The sequence below is a fragment of the Gymnoscopelus braueri genome (genome assembly GCF_963280865.1).
Source record: "Gymnoscopelus braueri genome assembly, chromosome: 20".
NCBI classification, from domain to species: Eukaryota; Metazoa; Chordata; class Actinopteri; order Myctophiformes; family Myctophidae; genus Gymnoscopelus; species Gymnoscopelus braueri.
In genome coordinates this window covers 23,980,487-24,004,435 of record NC_137622.1, presented here as the reverse complement: position 1 = coordinate 24,004,435, position 23,949 = coordinate 23,980,487, and the positions used below count along the sequence as shown (strand labels likewise).

At 40.2% G+C, this 23,949-nt stretch overlaps 4 protein-coding genes across 4 annotated transcripts in view; all 4 read left to right on the top strand.

Moving 5' to 3' along the window:
• Positions 1-23,949, top strand: part of LOC308075516 (protocadherin alpha-C2-like) — a 162,537-nt gene that overhangs the window by 55,608 nt on the left and 82,980 nt on the right. The gene's annotated exons all lie outside the window — the stretch shown is intronic.
• Positions 1,592-16,810, top strand: LOC308076353 (protocadherin alpha-8-like; the record flags this gene model as incomplete). The annotated part of the gene is made up of 4 exons (XM_080416587.1): positions 1,592-2,599; positions 11,316-12,164; positions 15,071-15,363; positions 16,693-16,810. Exons 1-4 carry the CDS (start codon positions 1,616-1,618, stop codon positions 16,808-16,810), a joined length of 2,244 nt encoding a protein of 747 aa, XP_080272713.1. The 5' UTR covers positions 1,592-1,615.
• On the top strand, positions 6,487-7,833 carry LOC308076354 (FAS-associated factor 1-like; the record flags this gene model as incomplete). The annotated part of the gene is made up of 1 exon (XM_080416588.1): positions 6,487-7,833. One exon carries the CDS (start codon positions 6,487-6,489, stop codon positions 7,831-7,833), a length of 1,347 nt encoding a protein of 448 aa, XP_080272714.1.
• Positions 16,934-23,631, top strand: LOC308076352 (protocadherin alpha-3-like; the record flags this gene model as incomplete). The annotated part of the gene is made up of 2 exons (XM_080416586.1): positions 16,934-17,915; positions 22,184-23,631. 2 exons carry the CDS (start codon positions 16,934-16,936, stop codon positions 23,629-23,631), a joined length of 2,430 nt encoding a protein of 809 aa, XP_080272712.1.

Below are 23,949 nucleotides of genomic sequence, written 5' to 3'. Positions count from 1 at the left end.
AAATTAAAATCACTGTACTAGCTGTTTGGGTAATTGGCTATATTCATAAAGAAATAAACAGTCCTAACGAGTCAGGTGAAATGTTTTTCTAGATAGCCTGCATATAATTTTATTTTATGCTACTCTTTGTCAACGCTTTGTGCGCCACTTTGGTTTGCCGCTGTCCGTGGTGCTGAAAGCGAGCCTATATGAACTTCATTTGACATCATCCTCTTGCTTTGTTAATTATGTAGACTTTAAAATCTCAAAAGCTTCTCATTCACGTCTTTTTCTGAAACTACAAATCTGTACTTTTTAAAACAAATATATTGCTACTTTATGACAGTTTCAATAGCTCAGAACAGCCATTGGAATGGATTGACAACATGGAGATTATTAATTATATAGAACTAAAAGCCTTTTGACACATAGGGCCTACTATTTCTAAAGTATCAAGCTGCATTGTGTGCTACACGTATTATATTGAAAATGGGGAAATTAGGTATCAATTATTTGTCTTAATGTTATCTTCCTAATCAATTTGCATTACAGCCGTTTTATTAATTTGGTCTTCAATCTTTACTTCAACCTTTCATGATCATCATCAGATCAGCAAACACTACTCGTTCGTTCCCTAATTGCCTAATACACCATGCCCCTATGTTGTCCTGGCTCCCAAACTGTGGAATAAACAACCTCATTCAGTCAGGACTGCAGACTCACTCCCTATTTTCCACCGGTGGTCTGAAAACTCACCTAGCACTCTTCTTTTCTTCAATCACTTCTTGTTGAACTGTAGACGCTGCGTATAGACGCAGTTATTCCAAATGACCACGTGGTGACACTGTAGACCATAGCATTTGGATGTTATCATTTGAGACTCGATGCCCCTCCTAGATTTAGAGGATGGGGATGTTTCTTAGGGCTTTTTCACAAAGAGCATTGTGACAAGAGAGAACGGTATCAGGACAAAGTATCTGTCACAATTGCCATCTCAACCCTGTAGTTTTAGTGTTGGTGTCTAGATTGTTCGGCATTTACGTGTGGACACAGGAATCTATGTTTTGTTCACGTTCTATGGAATATGTCTTTACCGAGAAGAAGGAGCTTTATTGTTACGTATATAGTGCTCGCGCTGCTGGAGTGGGAAGCGGTGTTCGGACAGCTCTCCTATTCCGTGCCTGAGGAGTTAAAGCCCGGGACTTCTGTTGGAAATATCGCTAAGGATCTAAACATCAATGTACAGGATTTGGAGTCCCGTATGTTTCAGATTGTCACCGGATCAAAAAGAAAATATTTCGAGGTAAATGTAAAGACTGGTGTTCTCTACGTCAATGAGAGAATAGACAGAGAGGAGCTATGCGCTGGTGAAAACAAATGCACAATCAGCATAGAGGCCGTCATAAATAACCCTTTAAAGCTTTACCGCATAGAAGTCCAAATCCTAGATGTTAATGACCACGCTCCATCTTTTAGGGCAGCATCTCAAACAATAGATGTACCTGAAAATACAGTACTCGGGGTCAAATTCCCATTAATTGATGCATCTGACGTGGATGTAGGGAAAAATGGCATCAATACATACAAGATTAGTTCAAATGATCACTTTTCCTTAGATGTGCACAAAGGTGAAAGTATGTCTGTCGAGTTAGTGTTACAGAAAGCTTTAGACAGAGAGAAAGAGCCCGTTATTAAACTCACCCTTACTGCTGTAGATGGGGGATCTCCACCAAGATCAAGTAATTCGGAAATCATAGTTAATGTTTTGGACATTAATGATAATGCCCCTGTTTTCAGTTCATCACTGTATAAAACTCGAGTTTATGAAAATATGCCAATTGGGACCACTATTTTAACGTTGAATGCAACCGATAAAGACGAGGGGACGAATGGTGAAGTTGCGTTCTCCATTAGCAAAAATGAGAAAGATCATATTTTGGAAATCTTCAACATTGATGCGCACACAGGGGTAATTACGGTAAAAGGTAAAATTGACTTTGAAATAAATTCTGCTTTTGAAATCCGTGCGCAGGCTATTGACAAAGGGCAGCCTCCAACTGCTGCTCACTGTAAAGTTCTGATCGAAGTGATAGATGTCAATGACAATTCCCCCGAGATCACTGTGACGTCGTTACTGAACACAGTGAAAGAGGACGCGAAATTAGGCACGGCCATTGCTCTCGTCTCCGTGCTAGATAAGGATGGTGGAAAAAACGGAGAAGTGAAATGTGATGTCACCAATGAAGTCCCTTTCAAATTGGAGGAAAACTATAAAAACTATTATTCTTTGGTGGTTGATGGTCACCTTGACAGAGAGAGTTCTTCTCAGTACAATGTAACAATAGTAGCTACCGATGAAGGGACCCCTCCTCTCTCCAGTACCAGCCTTATTACTATTCACGTTTCTGATGTCAATGACAACGCGCCTCGCTTCTTAGAGCCAGTGATTAACGTTTATCTAAAAGAAAACAGCCCAGTAGGAGCAATTATAAAAACGGTGTCAGCAGTTGATGCTGACGTCAGTGAAAACGGCCAGTTGAGCTATTCCTTTCTAGCCCATAACAGTAACACAATACCGCTGACTGCAATGATAAACATAAACTCCGAAACGGGAGACATAGTGAGCCTACAGTCATTTAATTATGAGGAGTTAAATACATTCCAGTTTAAAGTTCAGGCCACAGACTCTGGTGCCCCTCCCCTCAGCAACAACGTGACTGTGAATGTTTTTATTCTGGATGAGAATGACAACAGTCCCGGGATTCTCACGCCCTATTCTGAACACGGCTCCGTCAACAGTGAGAACATTCCTTATTCTGCTGAAGCTGGATACTTTGTGGCCAAGATCAGAGCTGTAGATGCAGACTCTGGGTACAATGCTCTGCTTTCTTATCACATCACTGAGCCAAAGGGAAATAACCTCTTTAGAATCGGAACCAGCACTGGAGAAATCAGAACTAAAAGACGAATGAGTGACAATGACCTGAAAACTCACCCGTTAGTGGTGATGGTTTCTGATAACGGAGAACCGTCTCTCTCAGCTACTGTGTCTATTGATGTAGTTGTGGTTGAAAGCACGGGAGACATTCAGACGCAATTCAGACATGTACCGTTACAGGAGGAGAGCTTCTCTGATTTAAACCTGTATTTACTGATCGCCATCGTATCGGTGTCAGTGATCTTCATACTGAGCCTCGTCAGTTTAATAGCTGTCAAATGCCACAGGACAGACAACAGTTTCAGCAGGTATGGCGCCCCAATGATCACCACCCACCCTGATGGAAGCTGGTCTTACTCTAAATCCACTCAGCAGTATGACGTGTGTTTCAGTTCAGACACACTGAAGAGCGACGTAGTAGTTTTCCCTGCACCTTTTCCACCTGTAGATGCTGAACTGATCAGTATCAATGGAGGGGATACGTTTAGCCGTACTCAAACGTTACCCAATACAGATAAGGTAAGAAATATATACAAGCAATCTTCCTCTTCCTTTTCTTTTCCAAGAACTGCATTTTATGAAGATATTGAACATAAACATGTAGGCCTATAACTTATTCAATTTCCCAGATGACAATACACTATGCCACTTGTTATGGGATTAGGTGGAAATACTTAGGAATGAGTATAGCATTACTATCAAAGTTGTCATCTGTCCTCCTGCAATCTTGGAATATTGCCACTGTCCATGGTGCTGAATTGTAAATGTCTTCCTTGGCAATACACAATGCCACTTATGATTGTTATGGGATTAAGTGGAAATACTTGTCATTAGTCATTACTGTCATTAGTTGTCATTATCTATCCTCCTGCAATCTTGAAATATTGCCCATCTTCATAAATTTTACGTCTTCCTGTGATAAATGGATGCTCCGTTGTAGTTTCAAATATTATGCAAAACATGTCCGTTTCTCTATTATTTTATGTTCATTAGGCTATTAATGACAGAAACAAGTGTTGTGTGACTGTTTTTTCAGCAATCAATATAAATTTTGATTGCTTGAATTTGCCCTCTTTACATCTTATACTTCACACAACACTGAATGAATGAATACAAATAGCTGCAATTTGTGGCTCTGTGTTGCATCAATATTCTCGATATGTTTGTTGCAGGTGTGTAGTTCTCTTTGGACATAATCAACACTGTTCTCTGATGAGTTATAATTTGATAGAAACTTAACTGTTTTCAGTTATGGGACAAGGCAATTTGGTCTGCTGTATTTTGTTCTGTACATCAACTTCACATGTGATGACAGTGGGCAGACACATTGGTGTTCACTTTGGAGGCTTTAAAGCTCCTCAGTTTGGTCTGTCTTTAATAAGGTTTCTCAGAGCTTTTGTTTAGATTAGACGCAGGACGAAGGAGAGCGGTTGGAGAACGAGATTGCTCTATTTACTTTTTATGCCCTGTACTCTTCAGATTTGAACTTAATTACTTTTGTAAACATTATGATCTGGGTCTATACTGTACGTTGTTCACGAATTGGAAAGGAATGGAATATTTATTTTATAAAGGGGTAGGAGATCCACTGTGATGTAACTTTTGCTTTGTCTGCTGGTGTGTTACTGGGGAACAATGTCTGGATAGCTCTACTATCTGTCTCTGAGAGGGTAAACCTGGGCACTTCAGATGTAATATCACTAAGAAATAGTTGGCAATGCACTCCCGAGCTATCCACACACCAGGTTTTAAAGGACCACTCCACCCATTTTCAACCTATCTTCATATAATAGGTCCTCACTAATGCTCATTTCTGTCAATTTGGTTTGTGTCTCAAAGGAGGGCTTTGAACAGTTCAGAAACCTGCCTACCAGAGAAATCATCGGTAGGTAGGCAGGTTTGGAAACATTTGTTTTTTAATTATTTTTTTTTTATTAATGCAAGAGCATAGATACAGAAGACATTGCTTTTGAATTAATAGTAATAATAAAAATATTTTTTAAATGACCAAACCTGAGACCAAGACCTCCTCTGAGACACAGAGTGAGTAGACAGAAATGACACACACACACACACACACACACACACACACACACACACACACACACACACACACACACACACGATAGATGCCAATCCTCCTGTTCTCCCATGCAGACCTGTATACAACACTCAACATTTTATTCTTATTTATTCTGCTACGTAGTTGTGAATTGTGAACTAGAATACTCTTTTCGAAGTAAAGGACAAAATTACATATTAGGTATATTTTTTAATAGATCCCAAACTATATGCCAACTTCTCGCTGTAGTACGACCTGTGTTGCCAAACAGGCCATTTATTTTTCATTCAAATGTAAGATCAACTGAAGAAAATACTATTTAAAAGAAATCGGATCATGTTGATCTCAGTCCAGTATTAAAATACATGTCATAATTATGTGAAAATTATGCGCACGCAGAGTCCCATATATGGACATAGCAGTCGGATCGGTGGTTCTGGACAACCAGATCTCCATATCAGAATCAGTTTTATTGTCACATCACAGGTTTACAAGGTAAAAAAGTGGGTGAAATTCTTTTTTGTACATCGTTCCCATCGCAACGTTAGTTTCCATAGAAAGAAGAGGGGGGGGGGAGAAGAAGAGGGTGGGGGGCAAGTGGGAAGGAGATCAAAACAAGAGAGCAACAGAAGGCCAGACAAGTTATCTACATATTTACAAATTACCTGAGATAATAAAAAAACTAAAAAAAAAACTAAACTAAGGTGCCTGAGCATAGCAGCAATGTATTGTATACTGTGCATGTTATACTTATACTGTGCATGATAGACAATGGACGTTAAGGTGCTTAGAGGAAAAGGAGCACAATAAAAAAGTCAGTGCGTTATACAAGGGATTAAGGTGCAAAAGGTCAGTGCGTGTCCACCTAGAGTGGACTGACCCTAGTATAATCCGCAAGTAGCTCCATGAGGGAGTGCAACAAAAAGTCATTTGTACCTGGTGTAGTTTTATATATGCCTATTGCCTACATATGCTTTGTATCAGTTGGACCTGCATGCGGTTCTGGATAACCACCTATCCGACCGTCTCGATGTCAGGCTGTCGTTGGTCGGCCCGTCATCTGCAACGCATGCACCAGGTTTGAAGTTGGTTGGTCGGACGGTTTTTGAGATACGTGAACTTCAGACGTACATATATACATATATATACAGAGATTGTGTGCATTTATTGTAAGAAGATAGTGTGGATATATATCAATGTCAATGCTCCTGACATCACAGTGACGTCACTACTGAGTACATAAAGGAAGATGCGATCACTGTGCTTGTCTCTGTGTTAACGGTCTGAGTAACAATGGTTCTGTGAAGGCTATTATCACCAAAGACGTCCCCTTAAGATAGACGCCAACTCAAGTGAACATTTTACTTTACATACTTTGTGATTTTCTAAAACTGTAAGATCTACATACAGCGTGCAATATACTAAACTCTAAGGTCTCATCGATTTTAGTCAACATTACAAAGCAGCGGTAGCTAGCCAGGAGAACAGGGTTTAGCCACTCATTGCCATGGCCTCCAATAGCTGCCACACTGGCCACAAGGACCGAGAAATGATTTTGGCTGACTTTCAGGCTTGCACTGGAATTGACAACATTGCGGAAGCCATCAATCTGCTAGAACTCAATAATTGGGATTTAGCGGCAGCTATGAACGGTGTGATACCACAGGAGAATGGGATCTTGCTAAATAACTTCTCTAGAGAGGCAAGCCAGGCCACCCTGTTTGGACCCCATAGCCAATCGGAGGCATCCGAGGCAGCTAGAGGAGGCGCAGCCCCAGTGAGCAGCAGTGACAGTGGGGGAGAGGGAGATGACTTTGACGACCCTTCAGTCTTTAGGGTGGATGATTCAGATATGTTCAGAATGCGAAAGAAACCCATGATGCCAGATCGTAGTGAAAATGAAGATGATGCATTATTGCACTTTACTGCTGAATTTTCAACAAGGTATGGAGAGGTCCATCCAAGGTTCTACATTGGGTCTTTGGAGTCTGCATCTCGAGAGGCCTTCTACAGCAAAAACAGAGACAGAAAGCTGCTGGCCATCTACCTCCATAACGACGACAGCGTCCAAAGCAACATCTACTGTTCCCAGGTGATGTGTGCCAAGTCCATTGTCTCTTACCTGAGCCAGAACTTTATAACATGGGCCTGGGACCTCACAAAAGAATCCAATAAAGCAAGACTACTAACCATGTGTACAAGACACTTTGGCAATGTTGTGGCACAGACTATACGGATGTATAAGACAGACCAGTTCCCCCTGCTCCTCATAATTATGGGCAAGCGCACCTCAAATGAAGTTTTAAATCTTATTCAAGGCAACACGTCAGAGGGTGAGCTGATGATGAGCTTAATGGGAGCAAAGGAAATCCTCACAGCACACCAACAAGATGAGGATGAACGTGAAGCGAGGGAGATGGTGAAGAGAGAACAAGATGAAGCCTACCGTCTGTCTCTAGAGGCAGATCGTAAGAAGAGAGAGGGACAGGAGAGAGAGGAGGCCGAGCAGGTTCGTGTGGAGCAGGTGAGAAAGGATCAGGAGGATAAGAAGGAGGCCATCCGCTTGTCACTGGAACAGGGACTATTGCCAGAGCCCATCGAGGAGCAAGGAGAACCAATTAGCAAGCTACGTATCCGCACGCCCATTGGCGAGTTCCTGGAAAGGCGTTTCCTGGGCCGTTGTAAGCTGCAGGTCCTCTTTGACTTTGTGGCGTCCAAGGGATACCCCTTTCATGAGTTCAAACTACTCACCACCTTTCCCCGTAGAAATATCACCCAGTTGGATCCAGGGTCCACTCTGCTGGAGGCCGAATTGTTTCCTCAGGTGACACTGTTTCTGGAAGCTAAAGAGTAGATATTGGCCTCCTGGCAGCCAGTGGACTGGCTGGCTGCCTGGCTGGATGGATGGATGGACGGACACACTGTTTGTGGTTTATGAATTAGATGCACCACGCAATGCAGACTAAATCAAAAGACGGTACACAAGCACAAGCACACGTCCACCACCACATTCAAACACAAGGCAGTTTTTTTGGAACATGCTTTTTTTTTGTGTGTTTGAAAAAAATAGGGGTTTTCAACTGATTGTTATACGATCATCCTGATAAGATTCAATCTGGGGACCACTGTTGTGTTGGGTAGGGTTAAGATTCGTTTTTTTCTTACCTGTTGGTGTGATTTCTTGGCATGGTGTGACTTCTGGTCGTGGTGAGTTGTACACAGTCTATTCTTGGCTATATAGTGGTGGGCAGGGACAGTGTCTGATAATTTTCTGGATCCAGTCTAGTCCTGGACTTATTCTACAGTGTGGGGGGAACACTCTCAGAGATATGCATTTGTAAAAAAATAAAATAATAATAAATAAAAAAACTGCCTGACACAAGTTGACACACTTGAAGTGTTTCAAGTGTGCCTCTTTACACAGTCTGTGGATTTTAATGAGCTGATCCACTTTTATAGTAGTTAAGCTTGAAGACATTTTGGAATTGAAGCACAAGCATCCTCAAATGGCCATTGATAATCGATCATTAATTCCACTGTCCTAATACCACACACATATTAACAGTTGTGGTCTAAGTTTCTCTTAAATTAAATTAAATTAAATGAATGAAAAACAAACAAAAAAAACGTTCCTACATTAAAGAATTCTTGGTCATGGACCACATGTAATACCTTCACGGGCGACCAGTGGTCCACGGGCCACCAGTTGAAAACCTCTGGGAAAGGGATTCCACAAAACAAACAAACAAACAAACAAACAAACAAACAAACAAACAGATAAACAAACAACCACAACCAGAAGGAAAACTGTTAATAGGTACCAGGTGGATCTGGGGGGGTTGTATGTATACTTTGTGAACATTTTAAATGAAAAAAATATATATTAAAAGATAAAATAGAAAAGGCTACCAGGTAATAGCATGTCCACCAGCTGCACATTAACTACACATTAAAGTAGTAATAATAATAAAACAAATATATATTACTGAAATTATGCCATTTTAATCTGAATACTCTTGCATAAGTCAATTTTTGAATGAAGGACTTTAACTTGTATTTCTAGTCTGCATGGTATTTCTACTTTGACTAAACATAAAAGTAAAATATCTGAGTACTTCCACCACTGATTCATAAGACTCAACCAATGATATGAATTAGTTTTACTTTATCATTTGTATTGTATCCCTACAATATCCTATCCTTTGTCAAGTTACAGGTACTGTAACTGTCCAGGGTGCTGATTGTTATTTTCTTATTTATTCCATATATTTTAATGCTAGAAGTCTAACTCTTAAAATGTATTGTTCATTTACCACTGAGGGAAGCAGTGTGGTGCATTTTGATGTTATGCAAGCAGCTACATTTTCCTGAAATGGTTATATGAAGTGTTGACGACATGAAGGCTACAGCTGCCATTAGAATTGTAAAGCTGTAGGATCTGTGGAGAAATTGCATTAATGTAATATTATTTAGCAAGCTTCTGCAGTCATTCTCTGATTGTGCAAAAAAATAAGAAAGGCAATATTTCCTTTGTAATTTTTTTTATTACATTGTAGTAATATTATATTTCCACGTGGCGACAGTGTAGACCATAACATTTTGATGCTGATTACAGTCCCGAGGCTCCTCCCAATGTCAGTCTATGATAACGTTTCTCTGGGCTATTGTTGCAAAGAGACGAGGGGATGAAGGAGAACGGATCTTGAACGTTCATGCAGCGATAAATACCAATTTATACCTTCTATTTGTTTTTAGTTTGGATTTCGATGGACGAATAGATTTGGATCTATTTTGTTCACGTTGGATGGAATTATGTCTGTACCAAGGAGCTCTATTGTGACATACGTTGTGCTCGTGCTGATAGAGTGTTACTGGGAAACGGCGGCCGGGCAGCTATCATATTCTGTCTTTGAGGAGGTAAATCCTGGAACTTCTGTTGGAAATATCGCTAAGGATCTAAACCTCAATGTGCAAGATTTAGAATCCCGCATGTTTCAGATTGTTACCGGATCAAAGAGAAAATATTTCGATGTAAACCTAAAGACTGGTGTGCTCTACGTCAATGAGAGAATAGACAGAGAGGAGCTTTGTCCTGACGATTCCAAATGTTCCATGAGTGTTGAGGCCGTTATTAGCGACCCATTAAAAATCTATCGTATTGAAATTAGCATACTGGATGTAAACGACAATTCGCCATCTTTTTTGAGTGCCTCTCAGGTAATTAATATAACCGAAATTACATTAGCTGGAGCAAAATTCCCATTACAGTCAGCTCATGATGCAGATGCTGGTAAGAATACTGTAAATACATATAAGCTTAGTCAAAATGAACACTTTTCTCTCTCGTCACAAAAAGGTGAGAATGCATCGCCTGAATTAATACTTCAGAAAGCTTTAGACAGAGAAACACAACCTATTATCCAAATCACCCTGACTGCCATTGATGGAGGGAGTCCAGCAAAATCTGGCACACTGACTGTTCTTGTAAATGTAATAGATAATAACGACAACCCTCCTGTTTTCAGTCAAACTTTATACAAAGCCAGTGTTCGTGAGAACGCACCCATTGGCACGTCTATAATAACACTGAATGCTACTGATTTAGATGAGGGGCTAAATGGAGAATTATTGTATTCCTTCAGCAATGTTGGCCGAGGGAAAAAGGCGGAACTGTTTTCCATAGATCCAAATACGGGGACTGTAACAAATAAAAGGAATATTGATTTTGAAGAAAATGATGCATTTGAGTTCCGTGTTCAAGCCAGTGACGGTGCTCAATATCCAATGACCTCACATGCCAAATTACTGATTGAAGTTTTGGATGTTAATGATAATGCTCCCGAGATCTCAGTGACGTCTTTAAAAAATACAGTGAACGAGGATGCTTCCATAGGCACGGCTATTGCGCTTGTTTCTATTCTTGATAAAGATCGAGGCGTAAATGGGATGGTGAATTGTAATATTAAAAACAATGTCCCATTTAAATTAGAGTCAAACTACAAGAACTCTTATTCATTGCTGGTTGACGGGCCGCTGGATAGAGAGAGTGCTTCACAATATAATGTCACCCTCATAGCTACTGATGATGGATCTCCTCCTCTCTCTAGCACCAGTGTTATTACTGTACGGATCTCAGATGTCAATGACAACAATCCTCGTTTCCTAGAACCCACCATTAACATTTATGTGAGAGAGAATAACCCAGTAGGAGAAGTTATTAAAACTGTATCAGCATTTGATGCTGACTTCGATCAAAATGGCAAAGTGAGGTATTCATTATCAGATAGTATTACTAACACACTGTCGATACCTACCATGGTGAATATCAACCCTGAGACTGGGGAAATAGTAGCCTTGCAGTCTTTTAATTATGAAGAGTTGAAAACGTTCTACTTTCAAGTTCGGGCCACGGACTCTGGTGTTCCTCCCCTCAGCAGCAACGTGACTGTAAATGTTTTCATCCTGGATGAGAATGACAACAGTCCCGGGATTCTCGCGCCCTATTCTGAACACGGCTCCATTAACAATGAGCACATTCCTTATTCTGCGGAAGCTGGATACTTTGTGGCCAAGATCAGAGCTGTAGATGCAGACTCTAGCTACAATGCTCTGCTTTCTTATCACATCTCTGAACCAAAGGGAAACAACCTCTTCCGAATTGGAACCAGCACTGGAGAAATCAGAACTAAGAGGCGAATGAGTGACAATGACCTGAAAACTCACCCCTTAGTGGTGTTGGTTTGTGATAACGGAGAACCATCCCTGTCAGCTACTGTGTCTATTGATGTAGTGGTGGTTGAAAATACAGATGACATTCAGACTCAGTTCAGACATGTGCCGATAAAGGACGACAGCTTCTCTGATTTAAACCTGTATTTACTGATTGCCATTGTATCAGTGTCAGTGATCTTTCTATTGAGCCTCATTAGTTTAATAGCTGTCAAATGCCACAGGACAGACAGCAGTTTCAGCAGGTATGGAGCCCCAATGATCACCACCCATCCTGACGGGAGCTGGTCTTACTCTAAATCTACTCAGCAGTATGACGTGTGTTTCAGCTCAGACACACTGAAGAGTGACGTAGTAGTTTTCCCCGCGCAGTTTCCACCTGTCGATGCGGAACTTATAAGTATCAATGGAGGGGACACTTTTAGTCGGACTCAAACGTTACCTAACATAGATAAGGTAAGAACATAATGCAAAATTAACCTGATTTATATATTTTTCAATATTTCCTTTGACAATATTGTGTTTTTATTTCTTGATATTTTGATAAAGTATGTTACTTTGACATGGTTTAAATGCAGGCCCTTACTACAAAAACGGTTAAGGAATTGATGTGGCTGCTAATGCACTTTTGACTTAGGCTTACATCATTTTCACAATATCCTTCCAAAAACGTATACATAGACCTACTTTATGATTCTGAAAATCGAAAAAGGGTGCTCCCAATTAACACCATATAACCGTCATGTTATGACAGGAAGGTTAACGCTAAGAATAGCATTATATATGTTGCATTCCATGTCTGTTTCTGTCGTGTCTATAATTTAGAGAAAGACACCACGAAGCGCTTTGGAGCATAGCCTACATTAGTTTCAGTGGGGACTATAACTGTCCATGGTGCTGAAAGCCTTTTGACTGATTAAATTAATTCAGTATTGCCATTTAAGTCATTTCCAACTCAGACTCTGACTACATGCAATGACCACATATAGTTTTCTTTAATTAGCATAATCTTTTGACGATCGGGTTGTTTTTTCAAGGTACACACACTGTCAAGCCATTCTTAAGCAATGTTATGATGTCATGAACGCTTACTGGCAGTGGTTTTGTCATCTGACAGATTCTTATTGTCCTTAACCATCCCTCAAAAGTTGTATAAAACTTAAAAATATTTATTCAATCTCGATGTATTGTTGCTTGTTTCAAAAAGGTAAAATGCACACGCTTTTATATTTTTACATAATTTTTTAAAAATATTATATTAATCATATCATTTAGTTTCGCTGGCAGTGTCAATCCACTGCGTGGCATTAATATAATTATCAGTCATACAATATAAATCATTCATGTACAGTAATTCCGTGGTTTTTGTGTGGCTTTTCAGAGATTAGAATTCAGGATATGAAGACCACTAATTTAGTGCGGTTTGAAACTTCAAATGGCTGTGGTTATTTCAAATGTCCACGTGGCGACACTGTAGACCGTAACATTGAGAGATTATTTTGCATATACGCCCCTCCCATATTCAGTCTTTGGAAATCATTTTCCCTGGGCTTTGTTATGAGACCCTGCGCTAGAAGAAACGAGAGCCAACCCTTCTGCGATTCAAATATTATTTAGCTGCATTGTATTCTTGGCTTGACATTATCGACGGATTCATCTATATTTGGATCTATGTTTTATTCATGTTGAATGGAATTATGTCTTTACCAAGAGGAAGGACCTCTATTGTGACATATCTGGTGCTGGTGTTGCTGGAGTATTATTGGGAAACGGTGTCGGGGCAGCTGTCTTATTCCGTCTCTGAGGAGGTAAACCCGGGGACTAATGTTGGAAATATTGCCAAGGATCTTAACCTCCGTGTACAGGATTTGGAGTCTCGCATGTTTCAGATAGTTACTGGAGAACAGAAAAGATATTTCGAGGTAAATCTAAAAACTGGTTCTCTCTATGTCAACGACAGAATAGACAGAGAGGAGCTATGTGCGAAGGCTACAAAATGCACAATAAATGTAGAGGCTGTCATTAATGACCCTTTAAAGCTTTATCGTATTGAAATTAATGTTGTTGATGTTAATGATAATTATCCATCATTCACTGCCAAGTCACAAAGTATTGACGTAGCCGAGAGCCTACTGCCAGGGGCCAAATTCCTTTTGCTATCAGCATACGATACGGATGTAGGAAAAAATGATATTAGCACATATAAGTTAAACGCCAATGAACATTTTTCTTTAGCGGTGCACAAAGGAGAGAGCGTGTCTGCTGAAATAGTGTTGCAAAAAGCTTTAGACCGAGAAAAGCAGCCTCTGATTAAACTCACACTGACCGCTGTAGATGGGGGGATGCCTCCGAAATCGGGAACATCCGAAATAATTATTAATGTTTTGGACACTAATGATAACATTCCAGTATTTGCTAAATCACTTTATAAAGCAACTATCACAGAAAATGTAGCACTTGGCACAAGTGTGTTGATTTTAACAGCAACGGACACCGATGAGGGATCAAACGGGGAGATATCATATTCTTTAAGTGCAAAAGACCAAGATCACATTCTGAAAATCTTTGAAATTAACAAGGAAACGGGACTATTAAGTATTAAAGGAAAAATTGACTTTGAGGAAACCCCGGCATTTGAGATCCGCGTGCAGGCCAGTGACAAAGGCCAGCCTCCATTGGCAGCACAATGTAAAGTGCTTATAGAGGTAGTGGATGTCAATGATAATGCTCCCGACATCAAAGTGACATCACTGCTAAAAACAGTGAAGGAAGATGCCAAACTAGGAACTGCAATTGCTTTAGTGTCAATTCTCGATAGAGATGGAGGCAAAAACGGACAAGTAAAATGCGAAATCACAAATGAGGTACCATTCAAATTAGAGACCAATTATAACAATTATTATTCTTTAGTGATTGATGGGCACCTTGATAGAGAGAGCACGCCCCAGTACAACCTCACCATATTAGCCATCGACGAAGGTACACCCCCTCTCTCCAGCAGCAGTGTTGTTGAAGTACACGTTTCTGATGTCAATGACAATGCGCCTAGTTTCTCAGAACCGGCCATTCGTGTTTATGTAAAGGAGAACGGTCGAGTAGGAGCCGTTATTAAAACAGTATCTGCTGTTGACTTTGATAGCAATGAAAATGGACATATAAGCTATTCTTTATTAGATAACAGTAGCAATATTGTACCACTGTCTACATTGGTGAATATCAACCCAGAGACGGGAGACATAGTCAGCATGCAGTCATTTAACTATGAGGAGTTTAAAATGTTCCAGTTCAAAGTTCAGGCAACAGATTCTGGTGTTCCTCCTCTCTGTAGCAATGTGACTGTGAACGTTTTTATTCTGGATGAGAATGACAACAGTCCGGGGATTCTGGCTCCCTATTCTGAACACAGCTCTGTTAACAATGAGAACATTCCATATTCTGCTGAAGCTGGATACTTTGTGGCCAAGATCAGAGCTGTGGACGCAGACTCTGGCTATAATGCACTGCTTTCTTATCACATCTCTGAACCAAAGGGAAATAACCTCTTCCGAATCGGAACCAGCACTGGAGAAATCAGGACTAAAAGGCGGATGAGTGACAATGACCTGAAAACTCACCCTTTAGTGGTGTTAGTTTCTGATAACGGAGAACCCTCCCTGTCAGCTACTGTGTCTATTGATGTAGTGGTGGTTGAAAGTACAGGAGACATGCATACTCAATTCAGACACGTTCCGATTAAGGAAGAGAGCTTCTCTGATTTAAACCTGTATTTACTCATCGCTATTGTATCGGTGTCAGTGATCTTTCTACTGAGTCTCATCAGTTTAATAGCTGTCAAATGCCACAGGACAGACAGCAGTTTCAGCAGGTACGGTGCCCCGATGATCACCACCCATCCTGACGGGAGCTGGTCTTACTCTAAATCTACTCAGCAGTATGACGTGTGTTTCAGCTCAGACACACTGAAGAGTGACGTAGTAGTTTTCCCTGCGCAGTTTCCACCTGTAGATGCTGAACTTATAAGTATCAATGGAGGGGACACTTTTAGTAGGACTCAAACGCTACCCAATAATGAAAAGGTAAGAGATCTTATTTCCCCCCAGCTCATCAAGTGCTATTTTTGCTAAATGTCTCAATCTTATTGAATAAGCCTATGTGTTTCAAATAATCTTAAATGCACTTTTCTTTTATTGCGCATTATTTACGGTTGATATCCACTAGTAATCTGTCCATTTCCTTTGTTTCGTGGTCAAGGCGCTCTGTTTTTCCTTCACATGAAGTCAGAGCTTACCATTATCAAACATAAAAGGTGTCATTAATGAATTGTCATGAATTAAAATTCATGATTCACTAGTCTAAACAACAGTTTCATGACTTATAACAGACTGCCTGTATTGCAGTAATGCAGCGCTGTCCATGGTGCTGAAAGGTTAACTTCCTTTTCTATTTTCCAAAACAAAGAATGTGTTGTTCCAAAATAGACTGTTTTCGATTTAATATAGATAGAAACAATATGTTATCTAGTGGTTCTCAAAGTGGGGGTCCGGGGACCCCCATGGCTTCTTGGGGGGGTTCCAGGGCCCTACATGCTGTAATTCCGACAGTGTACTGGTCCATTTGGTTACATTTGTACACTGTCACAGTGTACATTGCGTCCCAGAGATTAAAAACAATATCAACTGGGGGTCCGTGGCCTAATGCATATCAAACTGGGGGTCCTTGAAATGAAACAGTTCAACTTTTGATGTCGATGCGCCGTTCATTAATTTTCACTGTAATAAACACCTTAATAACGATGGAAATGTCACCCCTACTTAATTGTTAAAAAACATTGTAATTCCAGGGCTTTAATAAACAGCCATTAATTGTGTTAGCAAGAGGTCGACATATTCGTTCCTGAGTTATAGGGCCATGCAATATAATAATCCCTGTTATTGTGAAGTCAATTTATTTAATTGTATGTCGAATTTGCACTTGGTGTCGCTAGAGACCACAGTATGGCCAATCTCAAGAACCCCTCCTCCGTTAATGACATAAGAAAGGCGTCATCACCCAGTAATGCTTTGTGTAAAGAGGAAACAGTCGAATGGTCCATGGAGCCCTAGCGAGAAATGTTTCAACTTCTGGTGCATTGGGATTGGATATCTATTTAATTTTTCTGCAATGTTTCACCAACAGGGGTGATTACGTGCATTCGGCTCTTTTTGTTGTGGATGTTTGAACTAGCGATGGCTCCTCAGGATCAAAGGAGTTATTTGGGGATTTTGTTTGTCACCCTGCTTTGTTGCTGTGACTGGTCTGTGGCTCAGATATCATATTCAATTTCCGAGGAGGTGGACAAAGGCACAGTAGTGGGAAACCTCGCCAAAGACTTAAACCTCAATGTACAGGAACTAGAATCAAGGAATCTTCGGATTGATTTGACATATAAAAATACGTACTTTCAGGCTGATTTGAAAACTGGATTTCTGTACGTTAACGAGAGATTAGATCGAGAGGAGCTGTGTCCGAATACCATAAAGTGCTCTTTAAACATCGAGGCTATAGTGAGTAATCCTCGTAACCTGCATCGTATTGAAGTAAGCGTTCTTGACATTAACGACAATTCGCCAACATTTTTAGAAGACGTTAAGTCAATTGATATGGGTGAGTCGTCATATCCAGGGGAGAGGTATCCTCTGCCATTGGCTCATGATGCAGATATAGGCAGTAATGCAATAAAAAGCTACAAGCTGAGCCCGAATGAATATTTCTCCATTGATGTACAGAGCGGCGGAGAGCAGAGTGTGTCTGCTGAGTTAGTGTTGCAGAAATCTTTAGACCGAGAGAAACAGGCTGCTATTAAACTAACCTTAACCGCTGTAGATGGAGGTAAACCACCTAAATCCGGGACATTAGAGATTATCGTGAATGTAATTGATGTAAATGACAATTCCCCTTTGTTTAGCAAACCTCTCTATAAAGTCCAGGTGATAGAAAATGCAATTACTGGCACGATGGTAATGACACTGAGTGCTACTGACTTAGATGATGGCGTCAATAGTCAACTTGTATACTCGTTTTCAGAAAGGGGACGTTTTAACCCTTATGACACGTTTTCTTTAAATGAAGAAACTGGTGAAATTTCTGTCAAGGGAAATATCGACTATGAGGAAAACCAAGCATACGAGATTCGTGTCCAAGCAACAGACAAAGGCACACCACCTCGCAGTGCGCACGGTAAAGTTCTAATAGAAGTCGTTGATATAAATGACAATTCCCCAGAAATATCAGTGTCATCGCTCATGAGTCCAGTGAAAGAAGACGCTGAAATAGGTACAGTTGTCGCTTTGGTAACTATAACTGACAATGATGGAGGCAAAAATGGCATCACAAATTGCAAGATCGTTGGCCATGTGCCTTTTAAATTGAAATCTAATTACAAAAACTATTATTCTTTATTAGTTGATGGACAGCTTGACAGAGAGATCACTTCTCAGTACAATATTACTCTCATGGCTACTGATGAAGGGATCCCGCCTCTCTTCAGCACCAGTGTTATTACTGTTGACGTTTCTGACATAAATGACAACCCTCCTCGTTTCCCTGAACATGTTATTAATATCTATGTGAAGGAGAATAGTCCGATTGGTGCTGTTGTTTATACACTGACTGCGGTTGATGCAGATTTACATGAAAACGCAAAGGCAACATATTCACTAATTAATAATTCTCCTAAAAGTGAAGCACTATCTTCAATGGTAAATATTAATTCCGAGACAGGAGCTATAGTAAGCTTGCAGGGTTTTAACTATGAAGAATTAAAAACGTTCCAGTTTAAAGTTCAGGCCACGGACTCTGGTGTTCCTCCACTCAGTAGTAACGTCACTGTGAATGTTTTGATCCTGGATGAGAATGACAACAGTCCTGGGATTCTATCACCCTATTCTGAACATGGTTCCGTTAACAGTGAGAACATTCCTTATTCTGCTGAAGCTGGATACTTTGTGGCCAAGATCAGAGCTGTAGATGCAGACTCTGGTTACAATGCACTGCTTTCTTACCGCATCTCAGAGCCCAAGGGAAACAACCTGTTTCGAATCGGAACCAGCACGGGAGAAATCAGAACTAAGAGGCGAATGAGTGACAATGATTTGAAAACTCACCCGTTGGTGGTGTTAGTTTCTGATAATGGAGAACCCTCCCTGTCAGCTACTGTATCTATTGATGTAGTGGTGGTTGAAAGTACAGGAGACGTCCAGAATCAATTCAGACATGTGCCAATGAAGGAGGAGAGCTTCTCTGATTTAAACCTGTACTTACTGATCGCAATTGTGTCTGTATCAGTTATTTTTCTACTGAGCCTCATCGGTTTAATAGCTGCCAAATGCCACAGGACAGATAGCAATTTCAGCAGGTATGGCGCCCCAATGATCACCACCCATCCTGACGGGAGCTGGTCTTACTCTAAATCTACTCAGCAGTATGACGTGTGTTTCAGTTCAGACACACTGAAGAGTGATGTAGTAGTTTTCCCTGCACAGTTTCCCCCTGGAGATGCTGAACTTATAAGTATCAATGGAGGGGATACTTTTAATCGGACTCAGACATTGCCCAGTAAAGAAACGGTAAGATTTGTTTTCATACTCTAACCCAAAGAAACCTTTGTCTGTAAAACAAAACCTGTTCCCACGCCTGTTGCAAATCAATGTTATTATCTATTATCTAACTTTTAGATAATAGTTTACATGCAAATAATACAGATCTATCGCTTTCTATTCTATTTTATGGTCTGATTGGTGTTCTCTCCAAACAGGGCAAGACTAATTTATGACCATTAAGTGTTCATTTCCTGCCTTTTTATTGACTAAGTATTGATTTGAACTTTCTTGATTAATTAACCACTTAAACCCTTTAAACTAATACTTCGTTTACTGAGGTGGGCTGTCTTCACCGAAAATAGCTGATCTACAAGCTCAAAAATGCTTGTGGCTTGTTTTGAGCTTTTGCATCTGCAATCTTTGCTGAATGTTTCTGCAATTTTTGCTGAATGTCCGCTCCCAGAATAGAGATGCTAGGTTTCAAGTGGTTAATTTATTCTATGCCATTGATAAACAGCAAATTCATGATTTGCAAAAACTTAACGTAATTTCACTGCCTGACAACCCAGCATATAACCGCTGTCCATGGTGCTGAACCATTTTCTACCCTTTTCCACACAATGCTCCTTTCACTTTAATATTGGACTAATGCATATGGTGTCTACACATTGTCAATCGTAGTTAAACCTGTTGACCAATATCCTCTTGTATACAATGCTGAATTGTAATATTGGCAAATTGTTGAAGGTGATGTGCTTTCCATCGTTCTGATATGGTTGTAACCCATTCACTGTAAGACTAAGTACATATTCTCACTCTCAACCTGTCCTGTGAGAATGCATTGGCATGAGGGTAGTATCATGATAATGTAGACTTATTTTCTCTGCCAGGTGCTGTCCGTGGTACTGAAATGCGTTATTTTCACACAAATAGTTATAAAAGGTAGAGCCTACAATTTACAATCCAGCAGCTTCACAATATTGTCTTTATACTAGTCAGGCAACACATTTGATGATTACATTTGTAGTGATTAGTTTCTGGCGTTGGATCAAAACATTTGTATAGGCTATTTGTTGGCAATTTCAGACACACACACACACACACACACACACACACACACACACACACACACACACACACACACACACACACACACACACACCTTCACCCCTTGTGTATACACATACATGAATTTGTACTTGCAGGACTCAGGAGACTAAGTTGCTGTAAGTGTTTACTTACGGTTTTTATTATATTAGTCAAATTGAGATAAACAAAAATGTATATAATTATGTATCTACCAAAACCCTTTTAACATGGAAGTTGATTGTAAAATATGCGTTTATTTCAAAACTCTACCAGAACACAGATTAATTGGTTTTGGCAGTACAATTTCATAAGATAAACAGCAATATGCAAAAACAATTGCATGCGTGACAGGCAGGAATTATAGTCCAAAGGCTACTCTATAACGAGGCCTGCTGCTGTTGAAAACAGTGTGACTGAAAATAGTCTGAATTGGTCCATAGTTAAACATACCTAATAATCAAGCCATTATGTTTGTACTAAACATAGATTATATACTTTTTCTGACTATGCTAAAATAATAGCAAATGTAGTTGTAAAACTTCTGGTTGATGCAGAATGTGTATTTTTATTCAATAATGCAATTGTTTCAAATCTCCACGTGGGGACAGTGCAGACCGTTAGCCTACTTTCAGATCTCCCGTTTAGAGGCTGGAGGCTCCTCCCAGATTCAAAGAGATACTAGAGCTAGGCGGTTCGAGGCTTTGTTACAAAGAGAACAAGACTTACGGACAACGGACAGTAGCTGGATCTATTTTGTACAACATTCTTCATCTTATTTGTCTTATACTGTATTTGGATTATTTGACAAAATCAGTCACATTTGGATCTATGATCGCCTCACATCCTGTAGAACTATGACTTTACGGAGTAAAAGAAGCTCTATTGTGAAATATGTGGTGCTTGTTCTACTGGATTGTTACTGGGGAACGGTGACCGGGCAGCTCTCATATTCCGTCTCTGAGGAGGTAAACCCGGGGACTTCTGTTGGAAATATCGCCAAGGATCTAAACCTCAATGTACAGGATTTGGAGTTGCGTATGTTTCAGATTGTTGCTGGATCTAAGACGAAATATTTCGATGTAAACTTAAAGACTGGTGTTCTCTACGTCAATGAGAGAATAGACAGAGAGGAGCTTTGCGCTAAAGCACTGAAATGCACAGTCGGTGTAGAAGCTGTAATAAACAATCCATTGAAGCTTTACCGTCTAGAGATACATATTGTTGATATAAATGATAATGACCCGGTATTCATGGAAAAATCACAAACAATAGACATAGCAGAGAACACGTTGCCTGGAACGAAATTTGCTTTGTCTGAGGTAGTCGATGCAGATGTTGGGAAGAATATGGTGAGCGCTTTCAAATTGACGCCAAATGAATATTTTACTTTAGCAACGATAAAAGGAGGAGATGTCGTTTCTGCCGAATTGGTTTTACAGAAAACGTTGGATCGAGAAAAACAGTCTATTATTCATCTCACTTTGACAGCATTAGATGGAGGGAATCCACCGAGGTCAGGTACATCACAACTCATCGTTCACGTTTTGGATACAAATGATAATTCTCCGATTTTTAGCTCCCCGTTGTATAAAACTAAAATAACGGAAAACATACCAATAGGAACGACAGTGATTACCTTAAATGCGACCGATTCAGACGAGGGCACAAACGGTGAGATCATTTATGCTCTTCGAAGTAAGGGACAGGATCATATATTACAGGTGTTTTACCTTGACCCCAATACAGGATCGATTATTGTTAAGGGTAATATTGATTTTGAAGAAAACTCAGCTTTTGAGATCCGCATAGAAGCAAATGACAAAGGCCAGCCCCCGTTATCTGCCCATTGTAAAGTGTTGTTAGAAGTGTTGGATGTCAATGACAATGCCCCTGAGATTGCTGTGACGTCACTACTGACCACAGTACAGGAAAACGCAGAAGTGGGTACTGCTATTGCACTTGTGTCAGTCCTGGATAAAGATGGAGGAAAGAATGGGGTAGTTCATTGTAGTGTCCAGAATAATGTCCCCTTTCAACTGGAAACAAACTATAAAAACTACTATTCTTTGATAACGAATGCACCCTTAGACAGAGAGAGTGTTTCTCAGTATAATGTCACTGTTGTTGCTACAGATGAAGGGACCCCGCCTCTCTCCAGCACCACTTTTATCACCATAGACGTTTCTGATGTTAATGATAACTCACCACATTTCTCAGAAAGAGCTATAAATGTTTATGTTAAAGAAAATAGCCCAGTAGGAGCGATTATTAAAACAGTATCAGCAGTTGACGCTGACGTCAAACAAAATGCAGAGCTGAGCTATTCGATTTTAGAAAGTAGTAACCCTTTGTCTACAATGGTAAACGTTAACTCAGAGACAGGTGATATTGTTGCCCTGCAATCATTTAATTATGAGGAGCTGAAAATGTTCCAGTTTAAAGTTCAGGCCACAGACTCTGGTGTTCCTCCCCTCAGCAGCAACGTGACTGTGAACGTTTTTATCCTGGATGAAAATGACAACAGTCCGGGGATTCTATCGCCCTATTCTGAACACGGCTCGGTTAACAGTGAGAACATTCCGTATTCTGCTGAAGCTGGATACTTTGTGGCCAAGATCAGAGCTGTAGATGCAGATTCTAGCTACAATGCTCTGCTGTCTTATCAAATCACTGAGCCAAAGGGAAACAATCTCTTTCGAATTGGAACCAGCACCGGGGAAATCAGGACTAAGAGGAGAATGAGTGACAATGACCTGAAAACTCACCCGTTAGTGGTGTTAGTTTCTGATAACGGGGAACCCTCCCTGTCAGCTACTGTGTCCATTGATGTAGTAGTGGTTGAAAATACAGGAGACATTCAGACACCATACCGACTTATTCCAGCAAAGGATGAGAACTTTTCTGATTTAAACCTGTATTTACTGATTGCCATTGTGTCTGTGTCGGTGATCTTTCTACTGAGCCTCATCAGTTTAATAGCTGTGAAATGTCACAGGACAGACGACAATTTCAGTCGGTATGGCGCCCCAATGATCACCACCCATCCTGACGGGAGCTGGTCTTACTCTAAATCTACTCAGCAGTATGACGTGTGTTTCAGCTCAGACACACTGAAGAGTGACGTAGTGGTTTTCCCTGCGCCCTTTCCACCTGTAGATGCAGAACTGATCAGTATTAACAGTGATGATACTTTTAGCCGGAATCACACTTTACCCAACAAAGAGAAGGTAAGATACACGGCCGCACCAGGAAATTAGGCCTACTAATATTATCTGTTTTTTTCATAGGCTACGTGTATGTTCGGTAGATGGAATTGGATGCTATGGACACTGTTAGTTTGGCATGCTGCTCTCAAACTGCACCTTTTTAAAATTGGATATTGACATTTTAATTTAAAAAATAGGAACACTGATTTTATTTGGGCAAAGTGGGACTGCAAATACGAAGCCCATGCATTTAACTGGTTTTGTTTTGGCATTAACACAATGGCCTAAATCTCTCACAACTTTAATGCAAATTATATAATCGTTTTAACAGGATTTTTTCTTCTAAGCAATTTGGAAAAAAAGAGCAGA